The sequence below is a fragment of the Pipra filicauda genome, unplaced genomic scaffold (assembly GCF_003945595.2).
Source record: "Pipra filicauda isolate LSUMZ 115617 unplaced genomic scaffold, ASM394559v2 scaffold64_size3178608_pilon, whole genome shotgun sequence".
NCBI classification, from domain to species: domain Eukaryota; kingdom Metazoa; phylum Chordata; class Aves; order Passeriformes; family Pipridae; genus Pipra; species Pipra filicauda.
In genome coordinates, this window is record NW_024104809.1 from 1118210 (window position 1) to 1141832 (window position 23623).

At 51.0% G+C, this 23623-nt stretch overlaps 1 protein-coding gene across 1 annotated transcript in view; it reads right to left on the reverse strand.

The window, feature by feature from the left end:
• The window catches only part of BOC (BOC cell adhesion associated, oncogene regulated), a 96238-nt gene that overhangs the window by 1314 nt on the left and 71301 nt on the right, over positions 1–23623 (reverse strand). The window contains exons 3-18 of the mRNA XM_027727646.2: positions 22474–22641; positions 21820–22098; positions 13989–14135; positions 13240–13383; positions 12533–12826; positions 11438–11710; positions 10503–10801; positions 7587–7746; positions 6586–6696; positions 5184–5390; positions 4195–4376; positions 2985–3090; positions 2677–2799; positions 1808–2029; positions 1170–1396; positions 537–616 (exon numbers count right to left, since the gene is read on the reverse strand). Of these exons, the coding sequence (XP_027583447.1) occupies positions 537–616; positions 1170–1396; positions 1808–2029; positions 2677–2799; positions 2985–3090; positions 4195–4376; positions 5184–5390; positions 6586–6696; positions 7587–7746; positions 10503–10801; positions 11438–11710; positions 12533–12826; positions 13240–13383; positions 13989–14135; positions 21820–22098; positions 22474–22558 (2939 nt within the window). The 5' untranslated portion in view covers positions 22559–22641. The remainder of the gene's footprint in view (positions 1–536; positions 617–1169; positions 1397–1807; positions 2030–2676; positions 2800–2984; positions 3091–4194; positions 4377–5183; positions 5391–6585; positions 6697–7586; positions 7747–10502; positions 10802–11437; positions 11711–12532; positions 12827–13239; positions 13384–13988; positions 14136–21819; positions 22099–22473; positions 22642–23623) is intronic.

Genomic DNA, 23623 nt, shown 5'->3' on the forward strand with positions numbered 1-23623 from the left:
GCAGTGACACACAGCATTCCTAAGTGAGGAATGGAAATAGGAATCTACTTGTGAGACGGGAATGAGGTGATGGGACCTGGTATCCCTGATCCAAACAGCTAGTGAGTACCACAGGAGCTGGGAGAAGTAGTGCTTCATAGGGAACATGGTAATAAAGACATCTGAACAGTGAGACACAAAGCACTCCCAGCTGGAACCCAGGCAGATTCTGGGGCAGCTGTTTATCAGTATTCAGTCATAGCTGCTTGCTTCTATCATTCTGCTTTTCAGTCTCCCATTTAGGAGTAGGAGGAGCAAAAGGGGACAGGGGAAGTAGGTCTTGGCCACCTTTACACACCTCTACAATTTAATTATTCCTCCCTGAAATCATGAGAGGAATGAGCTTTACAAGAGAATTTGGACCAAGAAAGCCTAGTGCTGGAGCATGGATTTGTTTCCCAAATGAGTTGGGACAAATGGGAGTGCATTGAGGGCAAGCTTTTGTGAGCATGTAGTCTTGTGGGTTCCATCCACCCCCTCCAAAAGCCAGGACTAACCTGGAGGGCTGGTAGTCTTGCTGGGCATTCCCATTTTGCAGCACTCTTGCCTGCAGCAAGGCGTTGGTCTCCTCGTGTGTCTGGAAGGACAAAGATTTTTGGAGCAATAGCACATTAAGAAGCAGGTGCTGTGATCTGGGAGTTGAAACCCTGGGGCAAATTGGTGAGGCTCTTATGGCAGAAGGCAGAAAAAGCTGAAACTGTTTATTTTGCTACAGAGGACAGTGAAACTGAGCACTGAAAAACTCACTTCATGCTTACTGCTGAATCAATGGGGGACAATAACCAATTTATAGGCTCTGCCAAGGCACTGCCTTGGCCTGTGTTACTTTTTACACACAGAGTCTTCAGCACTGTCAGTCCTTGTGAGCTTCGTTCAGGAGAAACAGGAACCTCCTCCATACTTAAGAGCCACTGCCCCAAGAAACCACCCGTTCACCAGTGTTTTGGAGACCTTCCTGTTCCCCCCCATGTCTCAGACTCCACTGCAAAGAGGAAATCTCTTTTAAAAAGCCAGTGTTGTCAGTTCTACATGCTGCAGAGTGTGGCAGCCACATCTGGAGAAGCCCTCCCACTGCAACCATGGCCTCCAGTTCATGTCAAACCAGCTCTTAACTACAGGTGTGGACATACCGGTGGCACTTCATCTGGGCTGTAATCTCGGGGCTTGGTGCTTGCATACCCCACTCCTGAGGAGGGGCAGATGCCATTCAAGTGTGCCCTGTTGGCGTAGGGCTGCCCATTAATGTAGGGGTGTCCACTGGCACGAGGAGCAGAGATGCCCCTCAGCGGCACCATGGTGTACTGGCAGGATGAGACCAGCAGCCCAGCTCCTGGAAAGCCCATGTCAATGGTTTGCTCTGCAGAGGGAAGAAAAGGGAAATCTGAGGGAAAAATCAGAGGTAAAGTTGAGCTTCCTGAAGCTCAGCAGGGATAGCGTTAGACTATCCTATCAGGAAGATGTTTTGGCACCCAAAGCACCCTTGGAGCCAAATGGTGTAAAGGGGCCCTACACAATTGCCAGTGGAGTTTCCCTTTGCCCCTAGTCCCTGAGGTTCCTTTTCAACAAGGTAAGCAGAACAAGGGACAAACAGTGGCCTTTGTCTTTATGGGGTTCCACAGAGCATCCAAGACCTGCTGCCCACCCTTTCCCTGCTTCCCAGAATGCACAGCCCTCACATTTTGGGCGTTTGACCAACTACACCCAGGGTCAGATCTAATCCACAGACAAAGCACATCTTTTAAATTAGCCCTCAAGAAAGAACCCTTACTCTGCTTGGACCAGGCTCTCCAAAGGCAAAAGGGGATGAAAGCCACGATGAGGAGTACAATAGAGCCCAGCACGACGCCTACAATCAAGTATGGCAAGTCACTGGAACGGGCCATCATGGCTCCTGTCCCCAGGCCACTGTGCCCACCACTGAGTGGGGGATGCTGCTGGGGGGGCACTGTGGAGGGTGGAAGACGACCCGGCAGGCCAAGAGACTTCCGAGCTGTGAAGGGAAAAGAGAGTGAGCATTAGACACAGACATGGCAGATGGAATAGCAGCCTATTCCAGGGATTTCTGTGCTGCTGTGGAGTGGGCAGACTATGGTGGCTTTAAAGAAGCACCCCTGGATGACAGGATTTCCTCGGCTGATGCGTATTGCAATACAGACAAGTCCTCTGTGCTTGGTTTACAACTTTGCCAGATCTGCTCGTGGACTGCTAAAGCAAAAACGAAAATAGCTTCTCCAAAACACACACTTGGGCTGTTCCTATCATGACAGTGCAGCTGCTTGGAAGACAACATTGGGACCTGCTTCTAACCCAACACAGGAGTTTGGCACAGTAAGAGAAAGGTAGTCCTTCTGGTTCAAGTCACCATCTAGGAACACAAAAGCTAACTACAACTCTGAAGGACAATGATGGACTCTGTGCAAGGGGTCTGTGAGTACTGCTGTGGGTACATACACATACTGATCAACAGCATGAATGACCCTATGTCTCTCTTCTTCCCAGTGCTGCCTCCATCACCTTGCCTGAGCTTGGATGACACACTGTCAGGCAGGCATGGTACCTCCCGTGCTGTCCTCTGACAGCTGCAGGCAGGGAAGGCAGCCTGCTGCACTCCCAGAGCTGCCCTGTGAAGCTGGTTACCTTTGGTTTCACAGATCATCACGTTGCTGAACTCGCTTTCACCACCCTCATTGAAGCATTGCATCTTAATGTCATACGAGGTCTCTGGCTGCAGGTGGCTGATGGAGTGCCAGTACCGATCTCCTGAGGAGGGAACAAACACATGTGCCGTTAACTTCCTCAGGGAACACACAGCTGGCCCAGCTCTGCAGCAGTGCTAGGAAGAGTAGGCCCAGACAGCCGCCACCTTTTGTGCACAGGGCTCCTTCTGGCTGTGTCATCTTCCAGAAGAAACCAACACCTGGGACCAGTCTCTCAATTTCTCCTACCTTCCACCACGTCCTTCTTGTAGTCACTGTCATTGTCACTGTCAGTGGGGCGGTAGTAGATGTAAAATCCATGAATGGGAGTGTTGTTGTTGCTGGCTGGGATATACTGCAGAGAATGGGAGGGAGAACAGAAATTAGTAGAGATGTCTGTGCTCCATATTGCTCTAGGTGAGGAGCAGTTTGGATAAGTGGGATGGGACAGGAAGAAAACCTAGCAGAGGAATCTTCTTTGTGTTGCACAGCAGGGGTTTCTTTACAAGAGCTCAGTGCTATTTTATACTCTCACACTTTGCTTCTCTCAGATAACAGACAAGCCATGAGTCTGGGCCTGTCACCCCAAGCATCCAGTGCTCTGCTCGCTCTCAGCAGCCACAGCCAATGATTCAGAGAAAAAATTCCTGAACAACAGTGACTCAGCTGGGCATGGGCAAACACACCTTCATCTTGACTCCAGTAGGCTCATAGCTTCCAGACAAACTACGTCTTGCCACAAACTGGTGACCACAGTAGTCTTGTGTTTCTGAAGACAGCTCTCTTCCTCTCCCACACCCAGGGCGGTACTGTCCCCGCTTCACACGTTCTTGCTGTCTTTCACACAGTATTTTATCAGCTACTGTTTGTGTTCAAATGAACTGCAGTGCCCATCCTGCCCTGTAGCAATTTCTGGCTAGAAGCAACTAGGAGAGAGGAGGACAATATATCCCTCTGAATAAGCTCTAAGCTGTTGAAAACACTTGGAACTGGGCTTGTGATCCAAAAGATCCTGCCCACTCCTAAAAATCCTCTGGGGTGGACTGCTGTAAATGATTTTTAGCACCTAGGACTGCTATCCAGCAAGTCAGAGTGAAGGACATATCTGCTGGAAACTACTAGCACAGACAGAGGTGCTAATGGATTCCAGGAATTTAGCCAGGAGAGCAAGCAGCCACCCCGTGCGTTGTTGAACTGTGCTTGTTGATCAAAATGGTCAAGACCCTGAGGTTATCCACTGAAATCTTCCTGTATACAATGTTGAATTCAAGGGACTTCCTGCCCTTCTATGCGGCCCAAACCCAGTCCTCATTTGGTGGAGGCAGCTATTGGATCCCTGACCTATTTGTGCTGGTGACAGGCTTCACTGTGGTAACCTGGAAGAGGTGTAAGCTGGGCAAGTAGCTCCCACACACCTTCTTCCTGCACATGCAGAGATCTCGGCCCCTACAAACCTTACCATCCACTTCAGCATGATGGTGGTCTCGTTGATGGCATCTGTGAAGGTGATGTATGGCCCGGCCACAGGGCGCTCGTAGACCCGGTTGCTGTACCCAGACACCACATATGGCCGAGACGCCGCACTGGGCTCACTCTCTCCCAGGATGTTCAGTGCCCGGACACGGAATTTATAGGATGTGCCTAAGGTGAAAATGGGAAATAAAAGAGTTGCAGAGACTTCTACTGTTAGCACAGGCCTGTCTGTGAAGAGGGGCTACATCTTGTCCAGAAGGCAAAGAGCCTACAGGGAGTTTGTAATTGAGGTATAAACACTGACTGGCCACATTTCAGCCATGTTTTTGATGGAGCCTGCTTTTATTTGCCTTCCCCAATTCCTGTCTGGATGGTCTAAAGGTCAGGTAGCAGTTTTGGATTTGTGTGGGGTTTAAGAGGTGCCTGAAAGGATATCTTGACCTGAAAGCAGGTATGGAAAGGTGTCCTTTCTCGACTACATGTGACTTAAGTACATAAACATCAGTTAAAAGCTCAAAGCCTAAGTAGTTTTTACTCAAACATCATTTTACTGGTCTTTAGGTTGGGGTAGTTATGTCCCCTCTTATGCTGTCCACCTCAGCGATGAAATCTTTTCTCATGTGAAGTCCAATGGGAATTGTGTGCCCATCTGTCTTGCCTGTGGCTAAGGAAAGTTCTGTCCTGTCTAGTAAATGGCAAAACCAAATGCCTTTAAGTAACTATATCCTGTAATGCAGAAAAGCATGTTTAAGCCTCCCTGAGGGAGGTCAAACCTACGCTGGTCTTTGCAGCTGGAGAAATTGGAGAAGCATCTGCAGCTTTTTCCCTACGCACCTAAGGCGGGAGCCAGGGAGGCTTTGTTTTGCTCACACACGCTGGGGCTTAGCATGATGTGATAGATGGATAACCATTCTACAGGGACTGTGCAGCCTTCCTGCAGACCTCCAGGAAGCAGGGAGGGGAACACCTGCCTACCTTTCTCCAGGCCTGGGATTTCTACAGAGAGGCGAGAGGGAGGAATGTCACTGGTGGCCAGGACCCAGTCTCCCAGCTTCTTCAATTTCTTGTATTCCACACGGAAAGACTGGATGGGGAACCCGCCATTCCCACGGGGGATCCAGGTCACATACACAGATGTCTCTGATGCCATAGATATGGTTGGACGGTCTGGTGCCTCTGGAGCTGCAAAAGGCACAGAAGGCCATGAAACATATCCTTCTTGCCCTGTCTGGAGGATCATGTACCTCAGAGGTATGTGGGTGAAGGACGACCTCCATTGCACCAACGCACATGCTCTTTAAATCCTGAATGCTCTCTTCCCTCCATCTCTTCATTAGAGCTGGCACGCCCAAATCCCCACTCCTTTCAGTTTGTGCCTACAAACATCTTTTACTCCTGCTTGCATCTTGCTCCTTTCCCACTCCCAGCTCAAGTAGGATGAGACAAGGTTTGAGGTGTGTACCCCCATCATGGGAGGGAGAGCAGTGAGAGGTGTGGATGCAGGGCTGGAGATGGAGCAAAAAGCCTGGCTGTGAGCAAGGGGAGATGACGCTGGGGACAAAGAAGTGTAGGAGATGAAAACAAGAGAGATTGAGAAGAAACAGCTGAGGAGGAAATATGGAAAAGTTCTAAATTGGGGAAATACAATTTGATAGGAAAATCATCACAAGATGGGAGAGAAAGAGATGAACGAATCTGTGAACATGAAAGAAAAGGTAATATGATTGTATGGGGGAGGCTGAAGGATGGGACTTTACAAAAAAGATATAGACTGAAGGAGAGAATTTCACAGAAATTATAATGGCAATAGTAATGACAGACACAAGGTGGGAAACAATAAATTGGAGAAACCAGTAGGGATCTGATGTTTCTCCAGTGCAGCAAAATACCCAAATGGAGCACCCTACACCCCTAAATGGGCACTAACTGGCCCTTGTCAGGCCTTGACTAAGAGGAGAGGATGCCAGCACATGCAGGGACTTGGTCCCCTTTCCTTCCTCACACTCTGCCAGCACCCACCGGTGCACTGCAGTTTGTTGTTCCTGTACCCTGCACATTCACAGACTTCATGGCAGGGCTTTCTGAACCCTCCACGTGAAACTCAGCAAGAGACAGAGAGATTCTGACAAGTCATTGCATTAAAGGTGGGGCCAGGCAGTAGGATCTCCCTGCTCTCCTGAGACAGTCTGCCAAGGGCAGTAGCAGGGATGTTCAAGAAGGACCTCTCCTTGTCAGGAGGTAGAGACCACCCACAGCATTGCACAGTCTTGATTTACCCAGTGGAGATTTCAAGCCCAGCATGGCCTGGCCACTGCCACCCACAAGAGATCCAGCACCCCTTGTCCTCCCTCCTTGCCCCATTCCAGGAGGGCCTTACGGGACAGACGGCTGTTGTCAGACTGGTTACTGCTCTGAGTGCTCGTGCCTGGGTCATCCCTCTGGATTTGCTGCTCTTTGCTGGCAACAATCTCTGGTTTTGGGCGCCGACCTGTGCAGAAGGGAGGTGGCATCACTGACATGGAGATGCGGCTCACAGTTAATTTGTGATGAGATGAGGAAAGAAAATATTCCCAGCCAGGATGCAGAAATAAGTACTCTATGGACTCTAGAGGCCCTAGGGATTCAAAGCACTCAGCCTGCAGGCAGGAACTAAAGCTAAAGGGGCAAGTTTGTTAAACTGTTAATAGGTCTCCCTCATATTTAATTTTCTACAACTTTTAATTGGTTTTCTTGAAAACCAAGAAAACCTAGATTTCTGCCTTGAGAAGGTAGTAATTAGCACAAGATGGGGGCCTGAGGGGAGATGTGAGCAAGCCCACGACTATGGGGAAGCTTGCTACAAAGGGAATGGCATTCTGCACACCTGCTGGAGACATGCAAAACAGCCAGGGGACAGAGGGACTTCGTGTGGACATTTGGAATATCCTTTTAGTGACAAAGACAGCGCAGCACCCAGCATACTGTATGGGAAAGCTTGGAGTTTCCTTTAGCACAGGAGAAACTTTTAAAGACAATTAGATGAACACCTGTTGGGAACAATCCCCACAGGCTGATTGTGTCTCCAGGCAGAGGACGGATTAAACCTCTTGACATCCCCGCTATACCCATTTTCTACAGTTCTACAGGTGTTCAACTGAGACACAGAGGGAGGAAGGGACTTGTTTCAACCCATACAGAGGGGAAGACCTGATTTTCCCCATCCTACCTTCCACTTTTGCTCTGACAGTCACTCTAAGCTGAGGGCAGATGGATTTCCAGAGCAGAAACGGCCCTTTTGTCCTAAGCCTGCTGCCTGTGCCTCAGGGCTGGGACAGGATGTCTCCGAGGGGCCCTCCCCTGACTCAGAGCAAAACACCCAGGGAAAGGTTTGACCTTTACCAGTCCGGAAGGTCACCATGGCCGTCTGTCCCTCGCCAGCACAGTTGTGAGCAGCCATCTCCACCTCATAGAGGCTCCCAGGGTCCAGCCTGGAGAGGGTCAGGCGGTGCTGCGAGGCTGGGACATCCCTCACTGCCCAGCTGTCCGAGGCATTGGCAACCTGCTGAGAGACCAACACAGGCATTTCAAAGCTGGGGGCAGGCTGGGCTTCTTGTAGGCACTGAGCTCAGAAACTTTCACAACAGGTTGTGTATCCACCAGGGCTACCTCCCCTGCCTGGAGGCCAGTTCCCTGTCTGCAAAGGAGGGAGATGTTTCCAGCCTGATTTTGAAAAGCTGAAGGATTCAGGTGTATCTGGGAAAAGTCACCCAAGCACCAGGGTGTTGTCTTGACTCCAGAGGTTCACTCAGCCGTGATCTGTCTGCTGGTTCCCTCTGATACCATGGCCCCTCAATGGGTGTAAAGCCCTAGAGCAGGCACGCCCCACAAAAAGCAGCATTAACCAGAGGACTGAGCTGCTTTAGGGAGCCAAATTTCTCCTGCAGCCCAGCCGCTGAACTGCTCATTTAGACACTGGCCATTTCCACAGGATGAGGTACCCAGACACTACTTCGGTCATCTGGACCTCAATCATCTGACCAACAGCTTTTTACCTAGTTTTATCCAGCCTCACCACTGGCACTTTCAGGCTGAAATGAAGAACCATAATGCTGGAGCACAGGTTCCTGCAGGAAAGAGACTGTGTATGGCCATGGCCCTGAGAAAGGCTTGGAAACACAGTTTGTTTTTCAGTGATGCCCTGATGCCCCATGCGGAGGTGGAGGGAAGGTGGGACCTTCCTCCTTCTCCCCAGCTGCAAGGATAATATTTTTGCAGGCAAACAGGCAGGACACTGAAGTGACCCGATGCCAAAAGGAGCATTAGTAACGCAGGCAACGCAACAAAACGGAAATGCCAAGACTCTGCTGTATCATTCATCTTCTCCAAGCGTTTGACACTGACTGATTAATGCCTGCCTCATTTTATTTTTATTCCTGAACCCGCGAAGTTGTGGGGCCAGGGAGGGGAGCCCTAAAGGCTGCTAATATCCAGGAAAGAAAAAGAGAAATTCTTAGGAAACAAAAATAAGGGCTGCGTGGCATCTGACTGCTTGGAGGCTGCTGAGAATTTAGGGGCAGTGCAAGAACAGGGAGAAAAAAGAGACATCCACAGATATTTTCCAGAGAAGAAGCAGACTCTTGCCCAGTACAAATGTAAGTCTCCTGTCTGTAGGTTTAACTTTCCTTTCAGCCATCTTTTACACAAAGAGCCTTTTCTTTTGTTGTTGAATTGATTTCTTCCCTCTCCGCACACATGCTTTTCCAGTCAGAAATGTCAAAACCAGATCATTATATAACCTGATCCTAAGGATCTCAGATGGAAAGACTCTTTCTAAACAAGTTTAAGGGTTATTGGGACTAATTCCTTTCCAGACAATCCTTAAGCATGCCAAGAAAGAGTCTCCAGCTGAGAATTTGGACTACACTGAAAACATATTACTGCAAACTGCAGTGACCCATGGTGACCTCCACTGCCCTACGGCCCCTTCCAGGTGAAGCGCGGAAAAACAAATCAAATATGGACAAACTCCAAGCCTGCAAGTTAAGATCACATGCAGAATTGGTAGTTATGTGATACACCATTGGGGAACAAATCTCTTCTTAGCAGACAACCAGAGCCAATAGTCTGGTGAGGCTTTAGGCATCTTTGTTTTTTATTTAAGCTTGCTCTATTGTGTTCTTGTGTTGGCATCTTCTGCCTTTGTTTTAAAAGGCTCTTTAAAAAGACAGCTGAAATCCTCAGCTTAAGTTTTGTTTAGAAAGAAATTAAGGATTATAACGGCCTACAATATATTTTTACAAAAATCAAACAATTCCAGGAAAATAGAGACATATATTGACAGGTACTTGAAAACAGTGGCTTCCCTTGCAGTGGCTGGGAATCCAAAACATGCAGTCTGGCATGTTTTTGGAATATACTCAAACCCTTTGGAATCTGAGGCAAAACTTGCCTCTCTACTGCAACTCCCTAACTACCCAAAGGAAAGACAAGCAGCAAACAGATAAATTTAAGCCACTTTCTTCCACTTACCCCCAGCAAAATGGAAAGCGATACTTTACATCTCAAAAGCAGAATATTTCCCTCAACAATACTTCGCTATTTAAAGAAACTGCTGGGGTACAGCTCTGCCTGCAGTGTGCCTGTGGTGCTGAGAAGCACCACAGAGGGCAGGAGCCCTTGGACTCAAGCAGGACTCGGCACCGCATCACGTGCCACTGGCAAGAGACATACTCAACAGTGCCCTGCCTTTCAACTTCCAGAATAAAACTGGTGGTTAAGGACCTTCCCAGAGGATTTACAATGGCTATGAGGGCTCTCTGCTGGCTTGTCACACTCAGTGAGCACGGACACTTCGGTGTTGCTGAGCATGGCAGGTACACGCAGCTGCTGATCTGTGTCCTGCAGCCCAAGCCTTTCAAGGCAGAGGTGTCCCTGTGGCTTGTGCCAAGACAAAAGCATTCCAGAGCAAGTAATGCACAATGTGCCCTCAGGAATTCCTACTTGTGCAAGCACACAACTGGGAATTTTAAGTGGAAGCTACTGGAAACACATGTATGTGCACATGCCTTCTGCATACTGATGCAGACGGGCACTGCTATGGGCTCTTCAGCTCAGCAAACCTCCTCTCACAGCCTGTACTCGTCATACCTCAGCTGAGACTGCAGCCCAGGAGGTCCCACCAACCAGTGCCACCAGTGAGCAGTGGGTGCCCCTGCCCCAACACACCTGCTCACGAGGTGTGAAAACGTGGTGAGGCACCAGCCCACCCATGGAACGGCACAGAGGAGAGATGGGAGCAGGGCAAAACAGCGATACCTTGCGATGCTTCACCACGTAATAGAGGATGGGGGCTCTGCTGTCAGGACGGGGTCTCCACACCAGGTCGTAGCTGTCCGTCTTGGATGTCCGGGGGGAACTGAGGATGATGGGGGCCTCAGCTGGAGCCACCAGCTCCCTGTTGGCTGCACACTGTGGAGACACTGCCAGCGGAGTTGTCTCAAGCTTTGGCAGCCCAGTTTTATCCAGGGGCAGCTTTAAGGCACTTTCCCTGGAAGGTGGTGTTGGAAGCTGAGCTGAACCCAGCTGGGCATCTCGCCCAGGGTTGAGTGAAGCTCCTGAAAGACAAGGTGTCAAGGCAGGGTAAATGTCCATCCCAGTCTGTGGTGATGGCAGAGCTATGAGACTCTTGTGTGGTGCTGCCTGCAGTGCCATTGAAAAAGGTGTTGGCAACAATCTCTCCTTCCCCTGCTCTAAACCTAGCACATCTCACTGGGACCTCTCTTAGAACAGGCCTTGGCCACATGAGGCTTCCTCCCTCTTAGAAGCCCCTCTTACCCTGGATAAGTTCAACATGGTCCAAGGAATCAGGTGGTCTCTCTCTTACCCCAGGTGAATCCACTCACATCAGTATTTATGCTCGTGCCCAAGCTCAGAGGCAGAGCTAAGCCAAGGGGCAAGGCACTACACCCAGAATGTTTTGTCTCTCTCATGTAGAGATCGCTCAAATATGCACACATGGTCCTCCTGCCCTTAGAAGCAAAACTGCTCTGCTGTCATCTGTTCCCACAGGGAGATATGGAGATCCCAGTAGTAGTCAAAGCGTAGGTTAGAAAGGAGGGGAGAGCAAGGCAGATCAAACACAAGTGGGAGGGTTACGCACCAACATCCTTCTCCTGCTCCCCGCCCTGCTCTTTCCCTGTGTGTTAGGCTCTGGGACTGGATGGTCACAAGCTCGGAGAGACGGGACTTACCTGGCCGGGCTGTCCTGAGCTGCACCATGGCTTGTGCGCTGCCAACCTCATTCTCCGCCATGCACTGGTATATCCCATCATCCTCGGGCCCCACGCTGACCAGGCGCAGTGCCCGGTGGGACAGCCGGAGCCGGTGGCTGGCGGACAGGGGGACAGCATTGCGCAGCCACATGACGGAGGGCTGGGGGTTCCCTCGCACCTCGCAGGTGAACTTGGCACTCTGGCCCCACGGAATGATCTGCTGGGACAGCTCCATGGTGACCTCCGGGGGCTCTGCGTGGGGAAAAACCACAGCTGTTGAGTGCCACTTGTCTGGGAGCATGGCACAGTCATGGCTTTGCACTTTCTTCTCTGGCAGGGATGGGAGAAGATTGATGGATCCTTTCCTGCCCTGAAGTCCTACTCCCTTTGTGGGGGCCCACACTGGCCTGCTTCAATGCACCTCCCCTTCCGCATCCACATAAACCACAGAGAGAGGTGGCCCAAAGCCATCTGCCCCTCTCAGATGACAGCAGCCACCTACAAGTCCCATTTTGCTGAGCTGAAGTGCTACTCTGCAAAGACTGAGCTTGTGCCACAACAATACATCGGCATCTGGATGAAATGCAATCCATAGAAGAGGCTTAGCCTCCCTAGTGATTGTGAGAAGGGCAAGGATGCATGGTAGAAATATATAAGGTGTAGGTAGTATCCCTTACATTTCCCATCCCATAGAGAGCTTCCCTACAGAACAGAAGAAAAAGCAAGACACTCTGATGCCTTCCTATGCCAATGTCAAATATGTCTAAAGAGCAGCCAGTCCTCCACTAGAAAGTGTTAGAACAAAAACAGTGCCACAAATGACAAAAGAAGAGCTTCTGCAGAGGAAGGGAGGATCCCCCATCTCCAGCCCATGGTGGAATCCATGAAGGAGGAACTACCATCCTCAAGGAAGAGTTTGTCTGGTCTCCTAGAAACTGGAACCACAAGGAAGGGTTTGCATTACATTGTGGTTTGTTCAGGGAGAGGAAAAGTACATCAGTGCTAGTATTTTCCCCTAAAAGCAGTGGAGAAAGTCCAAGCCCTTCCTGAAACAATGGCTACAGCAGCACTCACCAAACACCTGCACGTTGTAGAAGATGAATGCAGCTCCGGCCTCCCCAACCCCATTGTCAGCCATGCAGCTGTAGGTGCCTGAGTCCTCCTCACTCGTGGGGTCGATCAGGAGGTTGCTGAGCAGGAAGCGCGTCTTGTTGTACGCGGAGACACTGGAACCATCTTTGGCCCAGGTGACCCGTGGTGGGGGGATCCCGCTGGCCACGCACTCCAGGATGAGGCTCTGGCCCTTGGTGACAATGATGGTCTGAGCTTCAGGAGGGTAGATTATCCGGGCTGCCTCTGCTGTAGAGCCTGGGGCGGAGAGAGTGGGGAAGGAAGTGGGTGGGAAGGAAAGTGGCGGGTGGGAAAGCACCCTGTGCAGTGGGTAGGTAGGATTAATGGCAGGGCTAGTACACTGTTTCCCTGTGCTGGGGCAGATAAATGGCAATACAGGCCAAGTGGGACGTTCCTTAAGGGAATGCACACAGCTAGCAGCCTTGCTAAAGGGTTAAGGGCCTTTGCTTGCCCATGGCCAAGAACAAATCCTAAGGAAGTACGGCAATCCCAGGGCTCATACTCCAGGAGCAGACCGTGGGGCCTTCTGCTGCCAGAAAGGAGTTTTCCCAGGAACTGGTAACGTTAGTTCAAATAGAAAAACAGCTGTGTTAGCATTGGTACGTGCTGCCAGAGCTGGAAGTGCTATGGAAATGTGCAGTGAGGCTTACGTCTCACACGGAGCCTCTCGCTGGAGACCGAAGTTTTCACCTCCTGTGTCACAGGGTTGTAGGCAGCACATTTATAAGTCCCCTCATCCTCTTGGCTGGCATTGACGATCTGAAGGTTCCCAGATGGCATAATAAGGTAATTGTCTGTAGAGACAGAAGAGAAGGTGGCAGGTGGTCACAAGATATGCTCCTGTCCAGCCTCCTGGAAGACACGCAGTGTCCTGAAGGACACGTGGATAAGTGGGAAAGGAAAAAATACCATGGCAACACCGATGGCAGTAAAATGACCCCTTCTGGTTCAAATATCACAGGGAGCAATCACGCAGTGATGGAAGGAACAGAGCCTCAAGTGAAGCTAGCTTGTCACAGGTACATGCAGCAAATGGAATGAAGCTACTAAATTGAGACCTAAATCTTAAAAATGTCAATAAATTCAAAGTCACCTTTTGTCCAAGCTGGGCTGAAAGAATTCTTAATGGGCACAAAGAGACACCCAATAAAGAGTGATATGCCTCACCTAATTCTGCTTCCTTTTGCCTTTTTGCAAGCCAGTGTTAGATGTAGCTTCCCAATCCCAAGCAGCAGGGACATCAGGGAGACCTGCCAGGGGCCCTAAACTAACTTGTGCTCAGATAGGTGGCAAAGGGACAAGGAGGAGGCAGCAAGCAGAGAAAGCTACTGCTGGCAAGGAAGGGTAAAACTGAGGGTCCTGGGAGGGGACCCAGGAGGAGAGACCCCTGTGCACTCACCTCGGGAGGCCTCCAGCCACTCCTGCTTCACACTGTAGCGGACCTGAGCCTTGGGGTGACTTTCGGGCAGGTCGCAGGCGATCACAGCCGTGTTCCCTTCATCCACCTCGATCACATGTTGGCCGTCAAACTTGAAATCTTTGAGATCTGCAAACAAAGCAAAAGACAGGGCACCTCAATGGCAGGCTAAGCATCTCAGTGTCAGCTCATCCTCTCCCTGTGGACTCAGGACTGTTTCACTGCAGTGCCGGCAGAGGACCGCTCTGACACCAGCAGCTAGGGGAACAGGTGTGGTCTCACAGCTTTATTTTTTTTCTCCTCCCCCTTCCTACAAAATGAATAACTTAAAACACAGCTTCTGCAGAAACTGCCTGCTCCAGGGCTGGGAAACTGGGTGAGAAAAATCCTGGCCTGAGAGTAAAAAATGAGCCAACTTATTGCAGCACTGAAGAGCGGCCAAAAAAGGTCCTTCTGCCACCTGCTATTTCAAACACAACTGCTGTCCTGCTACTGAAAAGCTAACTTTGTAGTCACAACTCAGGCGCCCAGCCTGCTTTGAGGGTGTAAGATGACAGGTGGGAGAAAGTGTGTGAGTGCTGGATGCTCCCAGAGCTTCCCTGAGGTCCTCCAATGCCTGAGCAATCGATGTCTCTGCTCCAGGCACTCACTCTCATCAAATATCTCCCAGCCGAAGGCTGTTCAACCACGACACTTCACATGTGCCCAAGCAGTGCCCACGCTCCAGTTTAAAGAACATGGACTTACAAGGAAAAACAGTTCCTCCTCTACACAGCACAGCCGCTTCCCCTGCTAAAGCAGCTGTGAAAACCCCATCCCACCATGTGTCTCCCTACCAGGCTGTGATGGGGGTTCCCACTCTGGTCAGGCTGATGAGGGCAGCAGGATTGGAAGCACAGGGGTGAGGAGGCAGGGGCGCCAACTTTTTGTTTTCTTTTCCCTGTTTTTCAAAGCAGGAGCAGAAGACTGCAGCAAAACCTCACAGATCTGGCAGGACAGGTAGCATGCCAGCCTGGCCCCACCAAGCTTTCCAGGGAGAAAACTGGTTTCCACTCTCCCTGAGCATGATGGCAAATCTTGCAGGGCACTGCAAGCTCAAAGTTTGTCTCAGACAGCCTGTAGTATGAAGGAGAAGGTTTTGTGCCAGGAAGAACATCCCTCACTTGCATTTTTACAATGCCACGCACCAGCCCAGGCGACCACTAGTGACAACTGCACATCCTGCAGTTGGTCACAGGTCACGTTGTCACATCAAGGCCCAGGTCGGTGCTTCTTCCCAGGACCCAGCACGAACACACTCCCAAGTGGCACTGCTGCTAAATCTGGATGAGACTGCACTTCCCTTTCAAAACCCCACGCTAAGGCAGCACGTTGCATCTGTCGTCATGACACAGCCACGTGCTGCCGACAGCTCTCTCGCCCCTAGAAACCCATCCCGGGATGTGGCACCCGCGACCTCGGGCAGTTTGGAGAGCCCGAGGGGAAGCAGGAGGGCTGGCGGCAGGCAGACAGCAGGCAGCCTCCCCTGGCAGCCCCAGCCAGCAGAAAAATGTGCTTTTGTTCTCTGGGAAATGCAGCAAAAGACAACTGTGGCTCCAAGCTTCTCCCACCCACAGTCATGGAAAAGTGACATGAAATTTCTCAAGCAGACTTTCTGATTAAAGCAAGATCCTTTATGGAGTTTAAATAAAAACCAGCTCTCTTGGCAAGGCGTCGAGAAAGCCTCCCTGAGCGCGGCGCGGAGGGGCTGCTGGGTGGCTGCTGGGGGAGCCAGCGTTCCCGGGCCCAGATCTGAGGGAAGGTTGAAAAGAAAAGGGGAGGTTTTGCAATGTCATAAAAATGATTTGCAGTGAACATGCTTCATACTTCTGGAATTTCTTGGCATTGTTCAGTTTAAAAAAAAAAATAATAAAAAGAAGGAATACGGGTGAACTTCAGAAATGTGATTAATCCTTTAAGACAAGCTGAGGAGGGGAGCCATGTTTCCACTGGATATTAAAGCCAGATGAAAGTTAACTCTTAACTTGTGAAAAGCTGGCAGTGCCTCATGCTCCTCCTCCAACAAAAGTTACTGCTGGGGAAGGGAAGGATGCTGGATATTTTCTCCTCTTTGCTTCTTATATTTGATCAAGGAATAAAATAGTAAGAGCCACAGAAATGGAAAGAGGTGGAGAAGTGGCGAAAGCCCAGTGTCTGCTTGCCCACATCATGCATATTTCTCCGATCAACAAAATATAAACGAGCATCAGGAAAATTAATGTGCGCCTTGGTGGTCTGGATTCATCACAGCCAAATTAAGATTTTGGAGCCAAGGCAGAGGCTCCAGCACTGCTGGCAGGGATCTGCACACACACACATATGCACGTGTACGTGCACACATAGACCCCAAAGAGAAGAAGGGGCCCAGGAGCCCAGAGAAAGAGCAGACCCGTGGTCCTGCCAGGCGGAGCCATTTTGGAGATGGAAAATGATGACCCTGTGCCAGGGGACCTCTGGAATGACTCTGGGCTGGGCAGACATGGGGACCCCTCAAGTGCAGCCCCCCCCAGATGGCAGCTCAGCCCACCTTTCTCACAGCTGGGAATGCTGCAGCCCCACAGCAGGGAGCAGGGCCTCCAGCTCTTCCTGGCTTTCCCTCAGCCCAGCCCTGGGGGACGAGGGGTGAAACTGGGGACAAAGGGGAAAGAACAGAGGAAACGGATTCTAGGGTGGCTGCAGAAGCAAGAACCAGGTGCCCCTGGAGAAGCAGAGCAAAACTGGCAGGGGAGAGGGGAAAAACATCAGGTGGGCACCAGGACAATCTGCTTTCCAATACGCAAGTGTACGAGCTTCCTGCCAAACTACTCTCCTAAATTCCTGCTCCCCCACAGAGAACAAAACTGGTTTGTTTGCCAGTGGATTTTGGCCATGGGCGGCCTCAACCACCCTTGCTCCCTGCTGGTATGGGCACATACAGCCATCTATTAATGCCAGTGGGTCAGCCACAGCTGGTGAGGGGTGGTCAGGGGCACCTCTGTCCCCTTCTGTGCCTGTGATGAGCTCCCCCTCACACGTCCTGTTGCATCTGGCACAGCAAAACAGAGGGTGCCATGCCAGGCTGGGACAGCCAGCTTTGTTCTGGGGGCTTCAAACAAGCTGCTCCTGATTTGCTCTCCCCAGCAGGCAGTGCAGGGCAGGGGGGTAGAGGAGAGGGTGAGCACTAGGGGGAAGCAGCGCTCGCCCCTTTGGCTGCCCAGCCGGCAGCAGCCATGCCCCACGTCTAACATGCAATTTGTACCCCCAGCCCAACATCCACTGCAGCTGGGAGAAACCACATCCCCTCTCACTGGTTGGGTTTTCCTTCTCATATGGCAGCACCCAGCATGCCAGCCCATGTCCTTGTCCTTAAAAGACATGCCTGACCACAGTGAAGCAGCAAGTCCTCATCCATCAGCCACCATCCGGGAGGTGCTGCGGACAGACAGAGCACTACTAATCCCAGCCGTGCTGGGATAACAGGGCTTATTTTTTTCATTTTTTCCTCTTTTTTTGTTTGGGAGGGCGTGCAACCAAAGGCCACTGCTTGTGCTCATCTGCACTCGGCTCCGAGGTGTGATGGGGTGAGACGGGGCACAGGGAGGGTCAGCCCTGCAGCTGGCTGTGCTGCTGTCATCAGGGAGGGAAACCATCTGAATCCCAGGGCTGGGGGCCAAGCAACGAGGCAGGCGAGACAGACCAGATTAAATGAATGGGAGATCATAAATAACTTCAGAGAAGAAGCAGTAGTAAATAAAATGACGGTCCTCAAGGTAAAAGTCCTCCCTGCTGTAGGGAAGGGAGAAAGAGGGAAGGGAGGGACCCCAAAAAGGGGAATGGGCAGGGATGGGGTCCCCCAGAATGGGGGCAGGCACCTTCCATTAATCCCTTTGCCTGTCAGAGAAGCCTGGCTCTCGCTCTCATGCAGCCAGCACCACAGGAGCCTGGGCACTGGTGCTGTCACCACCAGATTCCTCCCGCCCTGCTGGGACAGACACAGCCCCCCAGACTCCTGCCTACTCACACCCTCCCAAGCACATCCCCCCCACTGCCTCAGCCCCACTACCCCACCCTGGGCCCACCTCACAGTCCTCATGTCACAGTTCTGCTGGCTCATGAAACACCACCTGTGTTTTCCTTCTCTCCCCTCCTCACACCACCTCTGCCCCCGGGGCCAGAGCCCCCGTGCCTGCTCAGCAAATGCCTTTCCAACAGGCAGCCACCCCCTTCCCTCCCTCCCTCTTGCTATCGCCTCTGGGGAGTATCAGAGGAGAGGCCCAAGCAGAGGAAAATGAATGGGGCTGTCTTCAGAAAGCAGCTGCAAATTCCTGGGGGATGCCCAACCCGACCTGGTGCAGGGTCATTGCCCATGAGCTCCATGCACTGAGGCCCAGCTTCCCGCATGTGCTGCCAAAAAGCTGAGGACTGACCTTGCCAGTGGCAGCAATGGAGGGCCACAGGGCAACGAACCTCCCTTGTCCCACAGCATCCCTGGGATACAGGTGCCCTGCACTCCCATGTCCCTGGCCACAGGAGATACATCAGAGTGGGTGGAATTTCTTTGCTGCACCCTTCATCTATTTTCTTGTTTTGTTTTTAAATATCACATCTATCCAGGTCAGGCTTGCTGTTGTGTTTGCTGCACTGATTTTCCATGTGTGCAGCTGAATGCTGGGAGTTACACAGCTCTCGCCACCTCTGCTCACTAGCTTTTCTCCAGCCCTGCACTTCAGTTGCTCTGTGAGCTCCACCGAGAGCTCTTGATGCCGTCCAAGCCTTTTGCTCTTGCAGAACCAGCCCCACAGCAGCATGTTTGTGTCCCTGGTGGATTTATCTGGCCTCACCAGAGCCCACTGCAGCCATACCTTTTACATACAGCACCTCTACCCAGGAGAGGTGCTGGGGCAGGGTTTCTTTGCTACCTAGAATCAGGCACAGAAAGTATCTTTCTCTTCCTTGCAGCTGTCAGCCATACAAAGGCTTAAGGCCTGGCTTGGAAAACCAAGAATATCCCTGTCTCATCTATTCAAGCTGTCTCAGCCTGCAGCCCACCACAGTTAGGCCAGCAGTGATCAGCAGGTGTGTATCTGCACCAATATGCCACAGGCTGCCAAGTTTGAGTGTGGAGCACCAGGTCAGCTCTAACTGGACCCAAAAGCATCCAAGTAATGCCCGAAGTGCTTGTCTTTTTTGTTACTTTACGAAATCTTGCCCTTTCTGCAAATCTCTCCTCCCTCCGTCCCTCAGCTATACAATAGCTATTTTATCTCTGCTGGAGGAATTAAATGTTAGTTTCAACCAGCTCTCTGAGCCAGGGAGAACAGAGATGAATGTGGCCTCACTGTGCCACAGATGGGAGAAGGAGGTATCAGCCCCGAGGCTAGGCTGTGGCTGCCAGCACTGCAGCGATGGTTATCTGCTTGCTGACTGTAAGCAAAGCACAGGGAGACCCCAAGGGACTGGGCACACACAGCCTGGGGCACTCGAGAGTGCTTCTTCCAAAGGAGGTGAAGAGAAAGGAGTGGAAACAGCCTAGAAGTTGGCCAGATGAAGTTGTCTACACCCCTTCAAACCTAGCAAGTCACTTTTTCCAACGACTCTAGGTCGTCTTCCAAAATAAACCTAAACCTTGAAAATATTTCCATTCTCACCCTCCCACCCCAACGCCAAAGCTTTCATTCACATTCCACTTTCGCTCTCCCCCTGCCACCCCAAAATAATTTTTGGATGGAGCTAAGACTTTCAGAGGGTTTTCTTGCAGTCCAGAAGGTGATCTAGAAGAGAAGTATCAACTGCAATGCTGACCTGCCAGGGCCTTCCCTCTCACTCCCAGGACCATGGTTGGCACTGAATCAGCTCCAGACAAGGTCCTGTAGAGGAGGTCTGGAGCAGGAGTGAGAGCCTGTGACACATCTGCTACCGTAGCTTTCCAACTCAGTCCCACCACCAATCCATGCTGCCTGTTATTTCAGACTACTGCAAAGCCACTGTTGCAAGCAACCTCCAGCTTATGAATATGAAACTGGTTACTTGAATCCCTCCAGAAGGTTTCCCTCCTACACCTTCAGTCCCATGGCTTTCCTGGGATGCCCACTCTCTCTCTTCACTCTTTGACTGCCAAGTCTACCCACGTGGGGGCTCTCTATTGCCCAAGGCTGTTTGGGTGCATGGGATATGGCCTCTGCCATGCCCAGCTCTCCTTGAGGAAAAGGGACCAATGTAGCACAGCACAGGGGTGCTCTACCATGAATTAGTTGCATGATCATCCAACCTCTGCCTCCAGTTTTATGAGCTTCACTGAATGGTGCTCCTGACCTCCCCTCAGCGGTAGCACCTTTGCCATGGCAGGAACCAAAGCAATGGCCAAGTCCTCCTCTTTTGTACCCACACCCCCAGTTGCAATCCAGTAGCTAAAGGTGATTTGGCTCCTGGAGAGTGATGATGGACTACTCAGTTGTGGCTTTGATTTGTTCCTGAAGGACAAGGTGGGACCTTCTGGTGCTCTAGGACCTGTCTCCTATCCACCACTGATGCTAGACCAAAGCAGACAGATCAGACATACTTTGCCTCATGAGACAGAGCTAGTGGTGGTGGGTTGGGGTGAGGGTAAAAAAAGAAAGGAACTGATCAGGCTGAGGAGCTGTGCACACCCTGCTCTCCTAAATGGAAACCATGCCCTTGGTAATCCCATCCACCTCTCCCCTCCTCTCCTTCCCTCTATCAGGCCACCAGCACACACAGCCCCCTTTCTGCTCTGGAATGTGTTCTACGAAACTTAATCTCAGCATGGGGCTCAGGCCAAATCCCCTGACAGATTCGGCCCCGTGACAACCCCCTCCCACCCCGCCTCAGAGTTCAGCAACTCCCTCCTCGCTTTCCCTGGCCTCCTCCTCCCACCCAGCCTGGCCTAAACATTTCACTCCTGATTAATGTACCAGTGACAAGCCAATAGCTCTTGGCTTTAAAGCAAAGCCAGCTCCCACTTTGCACAAACATCTTCACTTCTTCATTTTCCTAAGACAGCCCCAAACTCCCCCTTGTCCAGAAGATGAAGCCCTTTCTACACTCAGGGGCTGTCACTGCCAGGGGATAGCAGTCTCCTCTGCACATACCAAAAACTGTGTGGGTTTCTGAGAAGGTCGGGCTCTCCACTGCTCTTTCTCAGATGCCTCCAAATATAGCACTTTCTCACATTTGAGCATAACATCTGGCCAAAACCAGGTGCTTGTAAGAAAAGTTGCCCACTCTAAGACAACCCCTCCCACGCACAGGTCTTGGTCTGTCACCAGTGACAGAGGGCAGCAGTGAGGAACGTGTAAGCTCAGGGATAGAAGCGGAGTCCCTCACTCAGAGCTGTGTCTCAGGAAGGCAGTAAAACTTAGCACATGCTCTCCCCGTGCTGGCATCAGTCCCACAGCAGCCCAGGCAGCAGTTTGGCCATCAGCACCAGCAGGTACCATTTGTAAACTCAACCAAGAAGTCAGCAACCAGAGGAGGCAGCATGACATTCGGGAAACCAAGCACACACACACAAACACCATATCTCAGGTATTTCCTGCTCTTGTAAAAACTTGTCACTGCAGGACAGGTCTGCAGCCTACTCCGCAGGAGGAGAACTTCTTGGGTCAAGGCTGGGTCACAACATGACAGCCAGTCCATGATCAAAAATGCTACAAAATAGCCTAAGCCAAAGGAGCCCTCTCTTGATGCCAGCATGAACAGGTGAGTATGGATGAGCCTCCCAAGAGGCATGAGGCCCAAGCAAAGCAGGAGATGGCAGAGGACTAAAGCTACTCACTGGCTAATGTGACCACTGCAGGGACACTGGCAATGACTCCCTCGGGCACACGAGCAATGCACTGGTACCGCCCCACAGTGTGGTTGTTGAGAGCTGTGATGACGAGTTTCCCTCGCTCCACATGGATACCCAGCACCTCGTCTGATCCAGCCAGCTCCTTCCCATTCAGTCTCCATGTGAGGTTCACTCTGGGGGGGTCCACCACACACCCCAGGCTGACTGGGCCCCCAAGTTTTTGGACAATGGAAGCAGGCTGCACTGTGACTTGCAGAGATTCACCTACACAGAGGGAAAAAATGGGAATAAGAAAGCTCTGTGAGACTCAGCAAAAGAAAGGACAGAGGAAAAAGCTGCAGCACTGTACATTTTGCATTCCCCATCACTTCTGCTTGTGCTGCACCTTCCCCTTAGCTCCCCACACCCCCACTCTTAGTGCCTGAAGATGCATACCAGCCCCATTTCTTCTTGGCACTGCCAGATAGAAATGTCCCACTCCAAATGTATCTCCTTCTCCTCTATAGGAGTGTTTGATCTTTGGCCAAGGCTACCGAGGAAGTCGTGGAGAGAGGAAACCACTTTCTGCTTGAGGCATGGCTACACTAAACAGCAGCAAGGCAAAATGAAAGGAACAAATGGGTGAGAACAGGAACTCACTCAGTCTGGCAAAACAGGTAGCAGCAGCAAGCATAAGGCAAGGGATGGGGGACATGGGCCTCTTCTTTCCACGTGTCATTGCCATCCCATGCAGTGCGACCTGGGGTGCCCAGGGAAGGGTCCCATAAGCTGCCTCAAGGGGTGCAGTGGATGTGTGGCAGCAGATTCCTGTGGATGAAAAGAGATATCATGGATGAGATCCTCAGAATTCCCTCTGCTTTCCAGCCCTGCCTGGCTTCTCTACCAACATCTCTAAACTGCCACAGATTCACTGAGCCAGTGACCTGAGGAGGCTACAGACACTAATGCAAGCACTTCTCTTCTCCAGCCTCTCCCCCAGGCATGGTTGTGAGTCTCCCAAGAGATCCCACCGTCAGCCCTTGGTACATGTGTGTACACAGACACACACTCCCCTTCCCCATTTCAGACCTGGCCCAGTCAATAAGAGCAATGCGCACCAGGCAATTTTCAGGGGCAAAACACAATCTAACAAAGTGTCACTGAAGATATTCACTGAGTGTCGCTGTCACTTCTTGGCTGTGTCTGGAATATATTCTATCTTGGTTGTGTCTGGAATATATTCTATCTTGAACACAAAAGCAAATGAGTAGCACAAGTCACAAGCCACAAGAAAACAGAGGTAATCCTGCAGTTTTACATTCTCTTCCCAAGGCACTGGCCATGTAGCTACCGGGCGTACCTATGTTTCAATCCAGGAGATTTTAGGAGATACAAAAGTGTTTCAGGGGATCTTTGAAAGGGATTATTCTGAAGTGGACACCTTTTTTTCAGGATAAAGAAATGCCCGGTTCTAAATTTGTTTAAATTCAATGCAGTAAGCTGGGGGCAGATCACACTCATTTGGCAAAATACATCTTTATTCTAAACAAAGAGACTCAATCTACGAAAAGATTTCAGATTAACTGTTCTGCCTGAAATACACTGCCTATTTTGAGTAGAACTACCCTATTTGAACAAACCATCAGCTTCATATCTGAGAGCATCAACTATCTCCAAAAAGCTAGAAGTGCAAGGCCACTTGTCACAACCCAGGTTGCTGTGAAGAGCTGCACACCGCAGCAGCTGCTTTGGGCAGACTCATAAACTGACGCTAAGGCAGATGAGCCAGGTCAGGGGGATTAAAGACCTC